Genomic DNA, 18,475 nt, shown 5'->3' with positions numbered 1-18,475 from the left:
CCATTCTCTATTGCTCAAACCTGCCTCACCCGCTCCTACAGTCAATGATAATGTGTTTAGGAGAAAAGTCAAGTAATACTCCTGAAGCCTGAGGATATGTACAGGCATCTATGCAATAATGTGTATCCTATCAGACACCGTTACAATGTTCTCTGTGTTGCAGGTAGCTTTGGAATGCTCACATTTGAAGTTGACGTTCAGTCGGTCAGCTCCACTCTTATGCCAGTGGCAGTGCTTGCCCAGTCAAACATTACACTTCCACTGGAAGGCTGTCTGAAGATGGTGGTTGCTTCCGCTCTCCCATGGGGTGTATATCTGAAACCTAAAGATCATGTTTCTCTCAATGAGACTTTGCATCTACTGAATAGGCTGAACAGTGATAAACTGCTGTATGTTCCAGTGTGGATCAGCATGGAGATATCTTATGGGAATTTCAGCACACCAGGATATATCAAAGGAGAAGACTTCATCAGCAGCATCAACAACATTTTCCCAGGGGTCACCATTGCCCCTAGATGGCCTTTTGAGAAGCTGAATAATGGATACACAGACCCAATGGTGCTGGATATGCTAAAGCTCTTTGAAGGGGTGTGGCAGGATGTGTCCTTCCAACTGCAGGCGGTGGCTCTGGGCAAGGGTTGGCTAAGCACTATCCGTCTTTTGAAGGCCTCCTCTACATACACGTTAACAGTGGAGCATACTAAAGACCAGGGGACATTCATGGAAGGATACCATGGCTTAATAACCATCAGAACACATACCACAAATGGAGTGTATTACAAACTACCCCCAGAATATTACTCTTCCCTTATGACAAGCATCTTCAGCACATAGAAGCAGAATATTTCAATATCTACAAGGGATATATAACTTTGTGGGAATAGCCAGCATTGCACAAACTTTTAAATTTCTCTCAGAATATTTCCACAATCGGTTAGGTGGAGTAAAAAAGGATATTTAGTCAGAAAAAGTCTTGTTCATTGAGAAGAACTATAGGTAAATATGGTTGTAACTGGGGGGAGTAACTGGGAGGGAGCCTATGTAAGGGGTACTGTCAATGGCACCATGTTTTTAACAAAGGATGGTATGTTTATATAATGTATGAAAAAACACTAATTTAGCCCTACCCTCTAAATGTATTGGTTTAAAAACTTTTACAATAAAATCAAATTTTATTAAAAAAAAACAGACTCTTCAAAGAATTAGTTAAAATGCATGTTATTTAAAATAAGAAACTACAAAAGCAGAACTCTAGGCAAATAATTAAAAGCACTGTTGTTATATACTGTATAAGTGAACTGTTTTATCTGCCAAAGTGTTTGCATTTCTGTTCAACAAGAAGACTGATTCTCAAACTTCCCAAAACCAAGCTTCTTATGTCACTGTGATTTACATACCTCTGCCATGCTACAAACGATTAAGAAAGTGAAAAGAAGGCGCTGGCCCAATGTGGTTATCTTCTTAGCATTGCTATCCAACTATACTGCAATGATTACATAGTTAGTCTGGCTGAAAAAAGACAAAAGTCCATCCAGTTCAAACACAAAAAAAAAAAAAAAATAAAAAATAAAGTTATAGTATACCCACAGTTGATCCAGAGGAAGGCAAAAAAACACCCAGCAAAGCACGATCCAATTTGCGCCTGCAGGGGGAAAAAAATTCCTTCCTGATCCCCCCAAATGCAATCGGATATTCCCTGGATCAACTTTACCTATAAATGTTAGTATCCAGTTATATTCTGTGTATCCAAGAAATAATTCAGGTCTTTTTTAAAGCAATCCACTGAGCTGGCCAGAACCAACTCTTGAGGGAGTCTATTCCACATTTTCACAGCTCTCACTGTGAAGAAACCTTTCTGTGTTTGGAGATTAAATTTCTTTTCCTCCTTCCTAAAGAGTGCCCCCTTGTCCTCTGTGATGACCTCAGGGTGAATAGCTCTACACCGAGTTCACTATATGAACCACTGATGTATTTATACATGGAGATCATATCCCCCCTTAATCTCCTCTTCTCAAGAGAGAATAAATTCAGTTCCTCTAATTTTTCCTCATAGCTGAGCTCCTCCATGCCTCTTATCAGTTTGGTTGCCCTTCTCTGTACTTTCTCCAGTTCCCCAATGTTCTTTTTGTGAATTGGTGCCCAAAACTGAACTGCATATTCCAGATGAGGTCTTAGTAATGATTTGTACCGGTGTAAAATGATCTCTCTCTCTCTCTCTGGAGTCTATACCTCTTGTAATACAAGAGAGGATTTTGCTCACTCTGGCATTGCATAACATTATTAAGCTTGATTGATGTTGCTGTAGGTGATTTGGTTACTGTGTGGGCAGTGTCTACATCACAAAGAATCTCCACACTCCCTTTGTTTGTAATGTGTAGACAAGTGCCTTCTTGGGGGGTACATACTTCACCAGGTTCTACCTCCAGGGCAGTCTTAATGCATGGGCACCCCTGGGCACTGCCCAGGGGCCCCATGATAATCTTGCATCACATTATACTTGCCAGCTGTCCTGGATTTGCTGAGACTGTCACACTTTTTACAAAGCTGTCCCAGGGATGGGCCGGGCAGCGCCCCAGAACCTGTATTGTGCCCTTCTGACTCCCCCTGTACTATGCCCTTATGCCTCCGCCAGTACTGTGTTCTTTGTGTTGCTTAGTCCTTGTTCTGTGGCAAGTTTTCTTATTGTTTAAAATCAATTCTATTTAAAGTACAAATAAATATATGTTTGATTCTATCAACTATTTATAGTTTAATTCTGGAGATAAGGTGCGTAAATTGGGGCAGGCTGGTAGGGGCCCCATTGCATTACTCTGCTCAGGGGCCCATGATGATATTAAGACTGCCCTGTGTACCTCATGTATTTCTGCACAGTATTACTAGGTAAATATGGTTGGTGTGTTTTGTTTATTAGGCTACCCTGAAGCAGGAAGGGGTTAATGTGCCGGCTCCTGGGTGTTCATGGCTCTGCCATGTTGTGCAGGAGGCAACCTAGAGGAGTCTTTGGATGGGGAATTGCAAGGAGGACTGCGGCAACATGTAACTCTGCTCTAACTTTTGGGCGCTTACCTTTATAGGGTACCGAAGATGGATTCATGGACTTTACATAAAGGACTTTGCTCTATTTGAAGGTATGAACTAAGTGAACCTGAAGTTAGGATGAACATGTATGGAGGAAATTTGTGAGATACTGTTTTAAATTGCTTTGTATCTGCACAAGTTTCAAGTAAAAGTTCTAAAGATACAAGAAAGTGCCTGGTCTGAAGTTCCTTAGAAAGGGGTGGATACACGAACAGGTCTTCTAATGGGGATGAAGAGAAGTTGGTAAAGAGACATTACAATGGTATAACCTGTAGTGGAGCTGGAGGAGAAATGGCTATATTGCTAAGGGTAACCAGAGTGATGGTAGGTGCTAAAGCAGCTATCCAGCAGGAAGTGGTGGTGACTTGGCATGGGTGATGGAGGGTCCTGGTAATGAGGGGGTTTGAAAGCTTAATCCCCCCCCCTAGCAACTGGTGCCCCACATACAGGAACCAATATTGCAGCACAGGGTATCTAATGTACCAAGCCTGGAAGGTCACGGAACAGACATGGAGAGAGTGAAGGCACTTGGCAGTGGAGAAGCTCAGGAACACGTGAAGAGATGATATCTGTGTGTCAGGGAAAAGTCTCATAATGTCACTAGGAGTGAGATGACATGTCGGCTGTGCAGATGGAGTGTGGTACAGGCTCCGCGGTGCCCCCTCAGAAATGCTGCATCCATTGGGAGAAGTCAGAGTACAGTTAGAGTGAAGTGTGAATGACTGAGAAGTATAATGTACACAACTGTGTAAGTCAAGTATGCTCGCTTCTAAGTTGGTGCCGATGGGGTGTCTTATGCCCACCGAAAAACTGTATTACAATATAAATAGGAATTGAAGCACCACACGGCTGCTCATTAGTCCAGATACAGTTTATAACAGTAAAAGTCAGATGAACAATCAAAAGGGTTTCCAGGACATTTAGAGTGTTCAGAACGATCTTTTTAGCCCCGATGAAGGGACCCACGAAACGCATTTGCTTACCTTTTGATTTTTTGTCTGACCTTTAGTGGAATAAAACTGTATCTGGACTATTAAGCAGTGGTGTGGCACTTCACTTCCTTTATTTACTGTATGCTACAAGTCCAAGTGGAACATTATTTCAGCTTTGCAGCTTCCTACGGCATTGTGATTTACATACCTCCTCCATTCTACATGTCCAGGTAGGCAACTATCACTAATTTGATGGTCAATAAGGTGGCCATCCAGTGAAGAGCTGAATATCCATCCTGGCTTTACAGGTATGCAAATCATAAGGCTAGCTAAACAGGATGGCAAATCCTTTGTCGGGCAAGGCGATTTAAAATTAATATTATAGCTACTTTGGGGAAAATTGTGCATATTGTATTGCACATGTGCTAGGCACAAAAGAAACATGTTTAATATATCTGGGAATCCATTTAAGTAGCAGGTATTGATGAAATTTGAAGGGCTTTCAAATGAAATGAGTTTGCTCAATGATAGCAAGATCATATGCCCCGATTAATGATTTTTGGGAAATTCTGCTGGTGTATAGCCAGCTTAGGAACCAGCTGCATTAATGGCATAAACTGAACCCAATTATAGTAATAGGGTTGCTAACACACAGAAACAGGGGTTTACATATCACAACCCTTTTTTGTTTTTTTTTTTACTTGGAATGTAGAATGTAACATTGACATTTAAAGCCACCTATCCCTATGAATTTTACGGTAATTTGTGTAACAGATGAGGCCCCAGTCTTGTATGTGCACATGCACAGAGAGCTTAGTGGAAAAACTCGCAGAACCGCTGTGCTAAATACTGACCCACAACTTAGCTCCCAGGATCAGGGCATTGCACAGCAGACTTTTTTTTCCTGGTTCAGCCTTTAGGAACAGTGGCCATACACACTGCCTGAAATTCAAATTTGGAGACTTGTATGTGACGGAGGCATTAGCCCCCTTCATAAAAGAGGGTAAAACAAATCCTAATGCCTGAACACAATTTTGCAACTTTGACAGGTGTTAGTAAAACTGTGCAGATCCTCGAAACTACTTAGTGTATCCAGGGGAATTATACTTTTTTTTTTTTTTTAACAGGAGAAATTGGGCTTTCATTTGGTGGTAAATGGTAATGGATATCTCCTGTTTTTATTATTCTCAAAAGAAAACTGTCACAAAATAAATGATATATTTTTTTAAATTTTTTTTAATATATATATTTAAATGTACTGTATATTTCTTGCTATTACCATAACCTACCTTCAAGAAACAACTCAAAATAAATTATCCTGCCCCTGACGATTGCAGCGATACCAAATACTATATGTATGTTATTTGTAGTTCGTACCCGTAGTAGGACACAAACAATGGTGCGCATTCTGTTCTTTTTTTCATCCTACCTAAAACACACTGACAATGACAGACAATGATACAAAAAAAATGCTTTTTTTCTTCTTATCTAAAATACAACGACCCTAACATTTTACCCTGACCATGATTTTTGACCATAACCTTGACCTAGCTACTTTTTTAAATAAATTTTTCTCTTCTCCATTCCCCATCGTATGAGACTCAGTCCTGGTTCACACTGATGTGATGCGGGAAATGCAGTGAATGCTGTAGGATTCCCGCACCGCATTGCAATCGCATGGCATCCATGGAATTTGCTGCGGGTGTCAATGGTAACACCCCGAAACAGATTGCAAAACACAGTGCAATAGCCAGAATCTGATCTCATGGGTGTGAACACCCATGAAATTTAGGTGAGGAAAAAAAAGGGTCCTGCACCATTTTGGTGCTGCTGCAATGCGATTTGAGCCATACAAAATGTATGGCTCAAATTGCACCACACAGACAATGAATGGGATGTGCACAGGAATATGATGCGATTCCTGTGCAAACCACATGTGGTGTCCTATACTGCACAAGTGTGAACCCAGTCCCAGTGTCAGTGAGATCCCGGTCCCTGTGCTGGGAGAGTGCTGTGAAGTATGGTATGGCTATAAGCAGCCCCACAGATAAAGATCCATTTCTGAAAGTCCACATATATGTGAACAGTTGGTGGGAAGGGGTTAAAATAACATTAACCTGTAAAAATATTATTTGCCTCTGTTACCAAGACTTAGGATCAACTATTTTGAAACTGAACTCTGGGATAAGGAAATATTATCTGAATGCAGGGTGCAAGTATAATTTTACTTGAATCATGGTATGCTTTGTGTAATCCTTTCAGATCTGAGCAGTGATCCAGTGCCGAAGCTTCCCATAATAAAGACTGGTCACTGATGTTCTCTGTCCTTGTGCAGAGTGACTGGTCTTGTCTCCACCCCTTCATGCAGTTTTCTGCTGGCAGCCTGTAGTGGGTGGAGTTTGCTGGGTCCCTCCCACAGATCAGCTGTCGGCACAAGCTATGTACAGCACAGTGATGATGTCATCAATACATCTACAACATAATAATTGGGTTTGCAAAGGCCTTTTGTACACACAGAGGGGATTTACATCCTTTACAGCTAAACTCTAGCCAGAAAAACTTTTATTAAAATATATTGTATTCCTTAATAGCTGCAAAATCTTGCTACATTTGGTTTTGAGTGTTTTACATGCAGTGAGTCTGAAACAAATGCATAATACAGAAGCAAGACTTTTGTTACAGAATGGGTTTAATATGTTTCTGTATTAAACAATTTACACTGTACACACTGACAATATCTATATTTCATGCAAAAATACACTAACGTCAAAGCCCTTCCGCTTCTACCATGAGAAATTGCTGTCTGTGCAAAAGATAGAGTGTTAAAGCGGAGTTCCACCCAAAAGGGGAAGTTCCACTTTAATGATTGGTCCCCTGCTCCCCATTAAGGATTGGCACCTTTGGGGAGCGGGGGGGGGGCAGGTACCCGAAATTGACAGGTACCCGCTCCCACTTCCGCTGCGATCACCAAGGCAATCAGAAGTAGAAGTTTTCCTACCCTCCCTCTCCGTAGTCTTGCGGGACACATGACAGGTCCCAGAAGACAACGGGGCCATTCAGGAAGCGCAGCGCTATTCACGCATGCGCAGTGGGCACCCGGCTGTAAAGCTGCAAGCCATCACAGCTGGGTGCCCACACTGAAGATGCCGGCGCCTGGAATACAGGATGGCTGGTGAAACGGGCTGCGGCGGGGGTACCGTGGGATCGTGGGACAGGTGAGTGGCTGTTTTTTAAAAGTCAGCAGCTACAGTTTGTTTACAGAGTGAGTGAAATGCCGCTTTAAGATTGAAGACCTAAGTCTTAAGCAGGCTATAGACGAGTCGAATACCATCGAAAATACTTAGTCGTTTTTATCCAACATCATTACTAGCTGCGACACATGCTTTTTGTGTTGCAATCAAAAGTGCCCAATCCATCATGCTGGATTTTGTTTAGAAAAACAAAAACAAATGATGGCACAATCTTACGAGCCTTTTTCCTTTTTCATTCGACGGAATATTCAGTTTTCAACTCGTCTATGGCCTGCCTTAGTTTATTATTAAATAATGCAGGAGCACACAGGCGCTGGTGAACTGCTGCTAAAAGTAGTGATCAATCCCTACACCAGGAACAAATGGCTCCCTATTATTTGAGCTACAAAATTAGTACGTAGTAGTGAATAATCACAAAAATGTAAAAAGTGATCATAACTAATTAAGCTACGGAGTGTTACTTACTGGCAGCCATTCATGCCATCTGTGTAGTAATTAATAGCTATTCTTTATGAATTAAGTAGATGTAATCCCTGACTGAATGGTATTTAGAATGCAAAGCACTGAGTGTCACATACAATTGCCATGTTTTCACTTTTTTTTTATCCTTTGATGTATCTCCATGCTACTGTTCTCCTGCAGGTTCTTCCTTTCTGCACAGATTGGCTCCAGAGTTGGCTGTATGTCATTTCTCAAGAGGGTGGACAATGCCTGTGCAATGTACATTAGTATGGCTACCTATAGTCTCCTTAGGAGACTTGAACATAGCGCCATCATCCTGTAAAAGGAAGCGTCTGAACACCGACGTTCATGGCAGGATTACTAGGAATTATTTTAATGAAAGATGCAAATTTAAAATATTGGAAATTACTTTAGAAAGTATTTAAAGGATAAGTTCACCTAAAAGTGGATGGAACATGTAACATGCTCCCAATGTTACAGCTGCTGCCCCCCTCTCTGTCTGACAGAAATACGGGGAGAAGTTCCCTGTACTAGCTATTGGATTTGAAAACAGCATGGCCATATCAATCATTCACAGTTTTCTGTGAATGAATGAACTGCAAGTCCTTGTATATTTCAATGAACTACCACAGCACTGTGGAGCATCATGGTAGTTCATTGAATCTTCCCGTCAGTATATCTGCTTGCCTGTACATCCCGTATGGCAAGCAGATATACTAACAGATCTTCAGGAGACCTGCATTGCACCAGCGATCTGCTGATTCCTGGTGCAATGCTTTACAGGCACCTGAAGACAAAAATAACAAATATAAATTTTTTTTTACCTGCAAAAAAATGTGCATTTATTATTTTTGTGCAATAGGTGAACTTATCCTTTAACAGGATAAATCTTATGAGATTTTAGTAACTGGATTTCCAGTATATATATTTTATTTATTAAACTACTATATTATTAATATTACTACTACAGGTATTTATTTAGTCCTTACATCAAGTTTTGCATACTGTACATTCACACCAACCATGTGCTCCAGCAGTAAGGGTGACACATTTATGTTGTCTATCAACAACCTAGCTACCTTTCCCATATTCCATCAAGGTAAAGAGGTAAATGTTGTCAGTACTTTATAAAGAATATATATATATATATATATATATATATATATTTTTTTTTTTTTGTACAGGTACAGCAATATAAAATCTGGTTCCTATGGCTCGGGTGTGTTGACATCTCTTTCAGAGTCCTTAGTGTTCTCAACCAGAAACCTCTCGCAGGCTTGGTATGTGCTGGCGAAATCAGAGGACAGTCCAGCAATGTTGGTTGTTACTTGTGAGACGAGGCCGGGTGTAAACTGGTTATAGTAAGACACCTGTTGAGTGAATTACATAAACTGTATTAGTTACCATGGTCAATCTATCATACAATTCTTCGATAGCAGATATGGGAGATACTAAAATATGTGACTGATAACCCAATTCTATTCTCATTGATACCAGTGATGAACCTTTTCAAACGTTCATTTGCTCTGGTTCTGATATTGGATCTCATATATACACTTTTTAAGGGTATGTCCAGCCAAAGCTTTTTTCTTAGTTTTGGATAGAGTGGGGAAGGATCAAATCACGAACACTCTTGTCAGTGCTACAGATGGGAAAGGCGCTCAAAGCTGCAGAGTGGGCGCACAGTGGACTCTTCCTCTCTATACAAATATGGTAACCAGCACTGGAAACCTCCACGCAGCACAGTCTTGACAACCTTCAGTTAGAGGAAACCAATACTGAAATAGAAGCAAAGGAAGAAGGCGCACTGGCCTAGTGTGATACTTTAACAACTCTTTAACATTTAAAAAAAAACCACAGAAAATATTTACATCCAAGGGGGCACAGCTTACGGCTCTGAAGAAGAGGGCTTTGCCCTTGAAACATGTAAGCTGTGCCCCATTAGAAAGATACGTTTCCTGTGTTGGGACTGGATAGGTTACATGACCTTGATTGTGTACTTTTGTATATACATTGGCATTGGGTTTTTTTTTATTATAAAGAGTGGTTAGGGTATCTTTCAGGGACCATCGCGACGCATGGGTCTGCACATGCGTAGGTGTCTGTCAAGACATGCAGGCAGCAGGGCACTAGGACCCAGGCGCACCCGTCGTCTATGACAGTGCTGGGCAGGCACTAGGACCTAGGCTGTGCCTGTCAGGTGCAGGGCGGGCTACTTAAACCAGCCCTGCACAGACACTTGTTGCCGAATGGTCTTTCTGCGATTCCTGTTATCTGATACCTGTGTTGTGAGTACTATTGATCCGGATTGTCTGACCTTGCTGCCTTCTCCTATCCTGACCCCCTGGCTTGCCTGACTTCACTCCTGGATGTTCCCCTTTAGATCTGATCTCCTGTTATTGACCTGGCGTGTGACCCGACCATTCTTTGCCTACTGTTTTGTACCACACCGACCCCCCGGCTACCGACTCGGCTTGTTTGACTTAGCTTTCGCTCCTCCACCAATCCATCCCTCTAGGACCCCCTGGTCCCCTCACAACAGACTCTCACCCTGCGGGAGCCCCTGGCGGACTCCTCTACCACTGGTGGGTATATCCAGTAGTCGCGACCTGGTCTCGGAGCGCTCCAAGTCCATCCCCACCATCAGGGGCTCTGGTGAACAAGTGCTCCGGAACTTAGACTCCGCGCTCTGGGGAAGCCCGGCCAGTGGGTTGCTAGAGGTGCTGTCAGGTGGTCCCTTACAGTATCATACTAGGTCGGTGCACCTTCTTCCATTGCTTCTATTTCAGTTGAGGAAGAATTAGAACCTCTGTCAGGTTCGTAATGCCATCCGGGACTCTGTAAAAGAGATTTCCCTTCACTTCCTGTCCTGTTGACAATGCTGAACTCGGCAACAAGTGAGGGGAACACTCAAGCAGTAACATGGACACTGACTCTTTAGCAAAGTAGGGGGTGGCTAGAACCCCTATCAGATTTTTATTGCTGTCTATGTCCCCAGATTTTCACTCACTTTCTTTCTGCTGAAACCATTGTCAGCCTCTCTAATAGAGCACTGGATAGCATTAACCATCAACAAGGAAATCCAATTCTTCTCCACTCTATATAAAGCAAAAAAAAATTAAAAAAAAATTGGCTGACCTGCATTTAGATTATAATTAAATGGAAAATGTTTTTTTGTTTTGGATAGGATGGAGGGGATTTTAATACCGGCCAGATGTTTACTGACATTAGTGACCCCATTAGGGAAATTCATCTTCTCTATTCATCCTATTTATCACAGAAAGTGAAAAAGCAAGAAAATACCAATTTTTGGGTTGTCACCAGAACTGGCTAACAATCCTCCTATTCCCTTCCCCTTCTAGCAGAAACACTCCTCACATGCATCAGACACATTCCTAATAACTGCTAAAGCTGGCCATACATGGGTCAAATTCCAAACAAATTTTCTTTAGAAAATCGGAAATTTAGTGTGTTTTCTAATCCTATGGTGCTATCATTGATTTCAAAATTCACCCAACCAAGCCTTTAATTTCACCTCATGTGGCTACAGAAAAGAATTTTCCTGCAAAGAATTTTCTTTTCTTTCCAGGTCACAGCCCATGCTCATTTCTTTTTCGTTTGTTTCCCGCATGATTCTCCCATCATTGATTTGAAATGAATTAGTTTTTCAGAAAATTTCCAACATGCCTGATCACTCAAATTCGATGGTGACACAAAAATCGTCCGTTTCTGTAACCCACTAATAGTGCGAAATTCGAACGAAAATTCTTAGAAAAGATTTTTGAAAGAAAATTTTTTTGGAATTCAACCCGTGTATGTCTGGCTTAAGGCATTGAACAATGCTTAGTAAAGTATTTTGCCCTTCTCAATCCACTAACCCTAAATAAGTTCACCTTTTGGTAAAAAAAAATATTAAATGCAGATTTGTTTGCAGGTAAAAAAATGTGCACTTATTATTTTGTGCTGCAGGATCCTGTAAAGCATTGCACCAGCAAATCAGTAGATCGCTGTTGCCATGCAGGTCTCCTGCAGAGCTGTCAGTATATCTGCTTGCCTATACGGGATGTATGGGCAAGCAGATATACGGATAGGAAGATTCAATGAACTACCATGGCACTCCATAATGCCTTGGTAGTTCATTGAGAACTACAGGCCAACAGCCACTAAGGCCGTCAGGACTTGTAGTTCCTCATTCACAGAATGAATGAGTGACGCAGCCGGGTGGGGGGAAACCCGCAAGGTCACATTTTTTGTAAATTTGACAGCTAGCGGGTGGGGAGGGGGAGAAGATCCCCCTCTAGATGTCAAAGCAGAGGAGTGGGGACTGGTGCTTTCATAACATGTTACATCCTGAATATGGGTGTAACATCTTATGAAAGCAGAACTTATCCTTTAAGACCAACAAAGCAACCACATATAAATATGATATCATCTCATCTATTTGTAGTTGCATCACAGTAAATATTTGGTGCATGAAGGACAGTTCCATGAAGGTTGGCTGTGCACTCCTTCCTCTGCAGGAGCTGGTACAGCCACAACCTCTGAAAACCTGCCCATTACTGTCTTACAGCATGGCACCATACATGAAAATGCCAGCTTTCTCTAAGACAATGTGTGATATCCTGAGGGACATACCTTTGTCTTGTCTCCTTCTGACCATATACAGAATCCAGAGCAAAGAGTCTCACCCCGGGAGTATTCATCAATGGGGGGATGTGTAGGGAGAGAAACAGATCGAAAGGCCACAACATATGGGTCCCTGTAAAGAAAGTATCTTGTTTATAATAGTTGTACAAAATTGTTGTATTAGAACACCAGAGAGAAATAAAATCTGTATAGAAAAAAAAAATCATGATTTCTATCTCTCTGATTTCTTATACATCAATCCAGTTATCTTCGCACAGTGAAGGATACTGTTCATGCTACAACATACAAAGACACTAGACCAGCAATGGGCAAACTACGGCCCGCGGGCCGTATACGGCCCGGCGGGCCTTTTAATCCGGCCCGTGGAGCGTGGCAAACATCAGCTCTCAGGATGTGTGTAGGAGGGGCAGCGTGAGGAACGTGAGGGGAGCTAGGCTCCTCTCACAGTCCGCCCTGAAGACCGGAACGGCGCAGGAACACGGCGAGAGGAACGCGCGGAGCAAAGGTAAGTGAATTGACACAGCGGGGACTTGGCTTACTACTTGTTGGGGAATAGTACTGTGGGAAATGAAATACTATATGAGGGATGAATTAATATGGGGAATGAATTACTATAGGGGGGATGAATTACTATATGGGGGATAAATACTATATGGGGGATGAATTACTATATGGGGGATGAATTACTATGGGGGATGAATTACTATGGGGGATGAATTACTATATGGGGGATTAATTATTATGCTTACTATGGGGGAATATTACTATACTTACTATGGATGACACATACACATCATTCATCTACTCTTGGTCCGGCCCCCGGGTCCAATATATGAACCCATTGCGGTCCTCAAGTCAAAAAGTTTGCCCACCCCTGCACTAGACAATGGTGCACTTCCAATTTAGTAGCAATAGTTTGGGGAAGGCCATTTTCTATTCTAGCTGATTGAGCCCCTGTGCTCAAAGCCAGCTCCATAAAGCTGTTTGGGGAGTTTACTGTGAAGGAACTTTGAGTTCCTGTGAGGGAACTTGAGTGGCCTACAAACAGCCCTGACCTCAACTCTACCAAAAACCACTGGGGTGCATTATTATCAACCTCCGCAACATTTTCAGAATACGCCCCTTCTTAACCAATGATACCACAAAGCTCCTAATTCACTCCCTGGTTATCTCCCGACTCGATTACTGCAACTCCCTTCTCATTGGCTAACCTTTACATAGGCTATTCTCCCCTCCAGTCCATCATGAATACTGCTGCCAGGCTCATCCATCTTACCAACCATTCAGTGTCTGCTACCCCTCTCTGCCAATCCCTCCACTGGCTTCCGCTCGCTCAACGAATAAAATTCAAAATACTAACAACTTACAAAGCCATCCACAACTCTGCCCCCAGCTACATCACCAACCTGGTCTCAAAATACCAACCAAACCGCTCTCTTCGATCCCCCCAAGACCTTCTGCTCTCAAGTTCCCGTGTTACCTCCTCCCATGCTCGCCTCCAGGACTTCTTCCAAGCTTCTCCCATTCTATGGAATTCTCTACCCCAACCTCTCCAGCTGTCTCCTAATCTATCCACCTTTAAACGATCCCTGAAAACCTCTCTCTTTAAAGAAGTCTATCCTGCTCCTACCTAGTAAACTGCCATTTATTTCCTCCATCAGCTCATCCCCCCCACAACTATTACCTTTTGTATCACTCAACCCTTCCTAGTAGATTGTAAGCTCTAATGAGTCGGGCCCTCTGTTTCCTCTTGTACCAAATTGTATTGTAACTGTAATGTCTACTTTCATTTTGTAAAGCGCTGTGCAAACTGTTGGCGCTATAAAAATCCTGTATAATAATAATATGATAATTACAAGCCAGGTCTTCTCATCCAGCATCAGTACCTGACCCTGCAAATGCTCTTTTGGCTGAGTGGGCCTCCCCAGAGAAGTGGAGGCCATTATAGAGATAAAGAATTGGGGGAACTCCATATTAATGCCCATGGTTTTGGAATGGGGTGTACAATAAGTTGAAATAAGTGTGATGGGCAGGTGACAACAAACGTTTGGCCATAAGGTCAGCTTGTGTCCCTCTCTCCCTCACACATAAAAAACCCCAGCCTGTTACACACAAAGATAGGGGTCACTTTACATTTAGATAGGTGCTCTGGTTCCTCACCCAGTGTCACAGGGTGGCCGCCGTGAAGCCAGGATGACATAGTCTTGCAGCTTCCCTTCTGCACTGCGCACCGTACTGATTACATGATAAATAGCATCGTCCTCATTCACTTGTTGCAGCAGCTGGCACTCTCTGTAGAGAATACATGATAGTTATCATACAGGAAACCAGCAGACACCAGCCTATCCTATCTCCCCATGCTCACTTATAGTAGGGGTCCCACTCTTTCCTGCGTCTTAGGTCAGAAAGCAGGTTGAAGGTTTGTTTGGCCTTGACAGTCACCCTAATATCCAATTTGAAGGACAGAAATGTGTTATCTTCCAGGGTGTACAGCTGAACCTGATAAAAAAAAACAAGCACACATATTGTTATTTCTTGTGTTCAATCGCACAAACATTTCACAGTATGATTAACGTTAAAGTAAAAATATAGGCAAAACTTTTTTTTCATTTTGGATAGACTAAAGGAGGGTTATAACCCCTGTCATATTTTTATTTTTCGCCATGTGTACCCTTTTGCAGAGATTTCCCTTCACTTCCAGTCCCATAGCCAAACAGGAAGTGAGAGGAAATCCCTGCAAATTAAGGGAATTCCTTGAGGACTCCCAGGTCACCAGAACTAGTGTCCCCATAGGAAGATTTCCCTTCTGTCACTTTTCTGGGGGAAACCCAAAATTTGGACTCTGTAAAGGATATTCACCCTCTCTATTTGTGCTGGTGACCATTTTAGAAAGTGGTACAAATCCAAAAAGCCTGACTTGTCAACAAGAACAGGAATAGGAATAGATGGGGAATCCTCCATTGGGGACAACTGAAGACAACTATAAAGGAAGTTCCTACACTTTGGAGAGATTTCCTCTCACTTCCTGTTGTATCTACAGAGCTGGAAGTAAAGGGACATCTTCCAATAGGATACAGATGGCACAAAAAATTATTGAAGTTTTGTCATTTCCTACTCCATCCAAATTGAAAAATTATTTTGGCTTATGCACTTTAATGTTCTGAAGTAAATGTTGGAGATCTGCAGTTGAATCCCTGAAGTGTTCATGTTGTTAGACTGTTCATGACAGGCGTGTCAGATAACAAAATGTCAACACAAAGTGTCACAATGAGTAGGATTTATTTTTATAGCTGATGGATGTGATTACAAGAACTTAGAAATGTTTACCTCCAATAAAAGTACAAGAACATTTTCTGAGCTGCTTATCTACAGAATAATGTGAAGATGGATAGAATTACAGAAAACCTGGTAAGAAAAAAATATGGGAGCTGCCTTTACTAACTTATCTCTAGGGCTTTCCTATTCATCCTTACTTCACTATTTGGAACACATATGCAGCCAGTGACGCCAATGCTTGACCTGCACACTTGTCATAGGTCAGTGACACACTGGGGTTGATTTACTAAAGGCAAATATTCTGCGCACTGCAAGTACACTTGCACTAGATCTGAGGGGAAGCTCTGAAATGAGGGGAAGCTCTGCTGATTTCTATCATCCAATCATGCGCAGGCAAAAATGCATTTTATTTTCCTTGCATGTGATTGGGTATTCTTTGCAAATAGAAGCTTTACCTCATTTACAAAGTTCTGCAGCAACAGCACTTGCAGTCCACAGTATATTCACCTTTAGTAAATCAACCCCTCTGCATGGTGAAATGAAGATGAACAGCCCTGGATCTTGCACCTTTGAAGACAATTTAGCAATTGCAGTTTACATTTTAGTTTCTGAACAATTTTTGAAAAGGTGCAAATACCAAGCGCAACGAGGTTCCAGGGGATATGTAGATAACCACAGTATGGGCAGCTCCAGCTACTCAGATGACCAGCAATGAGACATGAGCACAAAACAACAAATAAAGGAGTGCTCCCAGCCTTGTGGAAGTCAACAGAGTCACATGATCTGAGGAAGGGGGGCAAGTCCCTGAAACATGTTATCGTGATGACCAGCTTCTCTCCTTTGGCTTGACATGGTTTGAGTGTTCCCCTAGGCGTCCAGTTTGCCTTCACCAGCCCTTGTTCAGGCGGTCTCTCACCAGGTGTATGACACAGCAACTGGATCTGGGAGACGTGACGTCCAGTGGATGCGCCATCTTAGTGTTCCCAGTGGCTGTCATCCACACTCCCTTCCCACTGTCCTGAGGCTCCTGGGCTGAGCAACCTACTGTTGGGTCCAGGATCATGTCTCATCCTCCAGCATCTGGGAGAATGTGTTTCTCCTCTCCACTGGCTTGGTGATGTATCAATCTGGACACTCCTACATGTGATGCTTTTTATCCCAACACTAAAGTGAATGTCTATTGTAACTGTTCCTGGGCTTGTGATTATTGACTTCCACAGGGTTCGGAGCGCTTCTTTATTTGTTCTTTTGAACAATTTTTGACATTCTCATTCTTAAGAAGGAACTGAATTTTGGAAGCTTTGCCCTCAAAAAAATCAAGCAGAGTGCAAAGGACTAGTAACTGGTATTGCTAATAGAAAAGAATAAGGCTTCATGCACACTAGAGTTTTTTTAAGCTCCTAGAATCTATTATAAGCATTTTTTTTCTGCTCCAAGAAGCTAATTTGTGTTACCCTGTGTGTCTATGCGCACTGTTTTAGGCTAGTAGAGTTTTTCAAACTTCAGCAGAAAAAGAAAAAATGTTTGTTGAGTTTTTGAGAGCATTTTTCTGGCAGAAAAAAAAACACTAAGTCCTCATGCACACTGGACGTTTTTACAGAGGCTGTTTTTGGCTTTTGACATTTTTTTATATACAGCCAGTAAACCCCCCAGCATGTTATCCTATGTGTCCATGCAAACATAGACTAATCAGTGTTTTTTGGCAGGGGCGTTTATTGGCTGGAAAAAACCCAGAACTAGTGGTTTCTAGAAGAGTTTTTTAGCTTTAAAAACGCTTTAACGCTGAAAAATGTAGCAAAATGGTGTTTTTGTACTTTTTTTGGTTAAAAGACTGGAAAAAAACACGGCTAAACACTAATGCAAAAACACTATAAAACTCAAGTTTTAACGCGAATTTACACAGCTATTGTTACCAGCGTTATTAAAACGCCCCGTGTGCATGGAGCCTAAATGCTCCTGAACGCTTCCAAATGCTACTAAAGAAATGCTATTACCAGCATTTTTTTAGAAAAAAAAAAAACCTGCTAGTATGCATGGTACCTAAATAAAGACACAGTAACTAGAGATGAGCGAATCGAACATGGCGAAGTGGAATTCGTTTCGAAGATCAGGAAAAATTTGATTCGCGCCGAATCCGGACTCAGAATCGTTACTCGGGGACACAGAATCGTTACTTTCTGCTTCACAACCACTATTGAATTAAAGAGTATGTCAGACAACACGCAGAGGAGTGGCAGAGGAGGCAATGTTTCAGGAGCGAGCAGACGTGGCAGCAGAGGAAGGGGTCGAGGCAGCACTAGTCGCAGCCAGAGGCCAGTGCTCCCGGTGTCATCCAGCGGTCGTGTCTCCACCGACAACCCTGCCGTCATCGATTGGTTGACTCGGTCGTCTTCCTCTTCCCAGGTCACCTCTGACACCTACAGCCAACGGTCGGTGGGTACGTCAGACACAACCGTTAGTTGGCATGGCCCGGGAGCAAGCCCACTGAAATCACGTGTCCTCTACCTGCCCCTGTCCTTTGGTGTTCCCTCACCAAGCGAAGTATCGCATGCTGTGGGCTCAGCCCCACTGTACAGTGAGGAAGAGCTAACAGAGGGCGGTCAGGAACGGGGGGAGACATCCGCCTCTTCAGCAGCCAGGCGAAGAAGTACTGGCGAGGAGAGTGGCTCGGTAGCCGGTCTAGAGACAGGTCTGTCTCCTGACCCACACGCAGCCGAGGGGGCTAGTAGTGACGCGGAGACCCTAATTGATGATGATGAGGCTGATCGCACTTGGCAGCCTCGTCGTCATCAGGCTATTGCTTCTGCATCATCAGGAGAAGAGGGTGCC

At 42.6% G+C, this 18,475-nt stretch overlaps 2 protein-coding genes across 4 annotated transcripts in view; one reads left to right on the top strand and one right to left on the bottom strand.

Annotated features, from left to right (window-relative positions):
- Positions 1 to 2,739, top strand: part of FAM151A (family with sequence similarity 151 member A) — a 34,500-nt gene extending 31,761 nt beyond the window's left edge. The window contains exon 8 of the mRNA XM_089666568.1: positions 164 to 2,739. Within this exon, the coding sequence (XP_089522694.1) occupies positions 164 to 834 (671 nt within the window). The 3' untranslated portion in view covers positions 835 to 2,739. The remainder of the gene's footprint in view (positions 1 to 163) is intronic.
- ACOT11 (acyl-CoA thioesterase 11) overlaps positions 1 to 18,475 on the bottom strand; it is a 103,226-nt gene that overhangs the window by 26,129 nt on the left and 58,622 nt on the right. For 2 of the 3 annotated variants that reach the window (XM_089666569.1, XM_089666570.1), the window contains exons 14-17: positions 14,736 to 14,869; positions 14,531 to 14,662; positions 12,359 to 12,482; positions 6,682 to 9,093 (exon numbers count right to left, since the gene is read on the bottom strand). In XM_089666569.1, the coding sequence (XP_089522695.1) occupies positions 8,932 to 9,093; positions 12,359 to 12,482; positions 14,531 to 14,662; positions 14,736 to 14,869 (552 nt within the window). In that variant the 3' untranslated portion in view covers positions 6,682 to 8,931. Of the gene's footprint in view, positions 1 to 6,681; positions 9,094 to 12,358; positions 12,483 to 14,530; positions 14,663 to 14,735; positions 14,870 to 18,475 lie in introns of those variants that run through there. The other variant, XM_089666571.1, reaches the window with a different exon arrangement.

Source organism: Staurois parvus, unplaced genomic scaffold (assembly GCF_062004578.1).
Source record: "Staurois parvus isolate SC_StPar_1 unplaced genomic scaffold, SC_StPar_1.0 ptg002753l, whole genome shotgun sequence".
In the NCBI taxonomy this organism is placed as follows: Eukaryota; Metazoa; Chordata; class Amphibia; order Anura; family Ranidae; genus Staurois; species Staurois parvus.
Note: the sequence above shows the minus strand (reverse complement) of the source record. Positions and strands in the feature narration are given on the sequence as shown.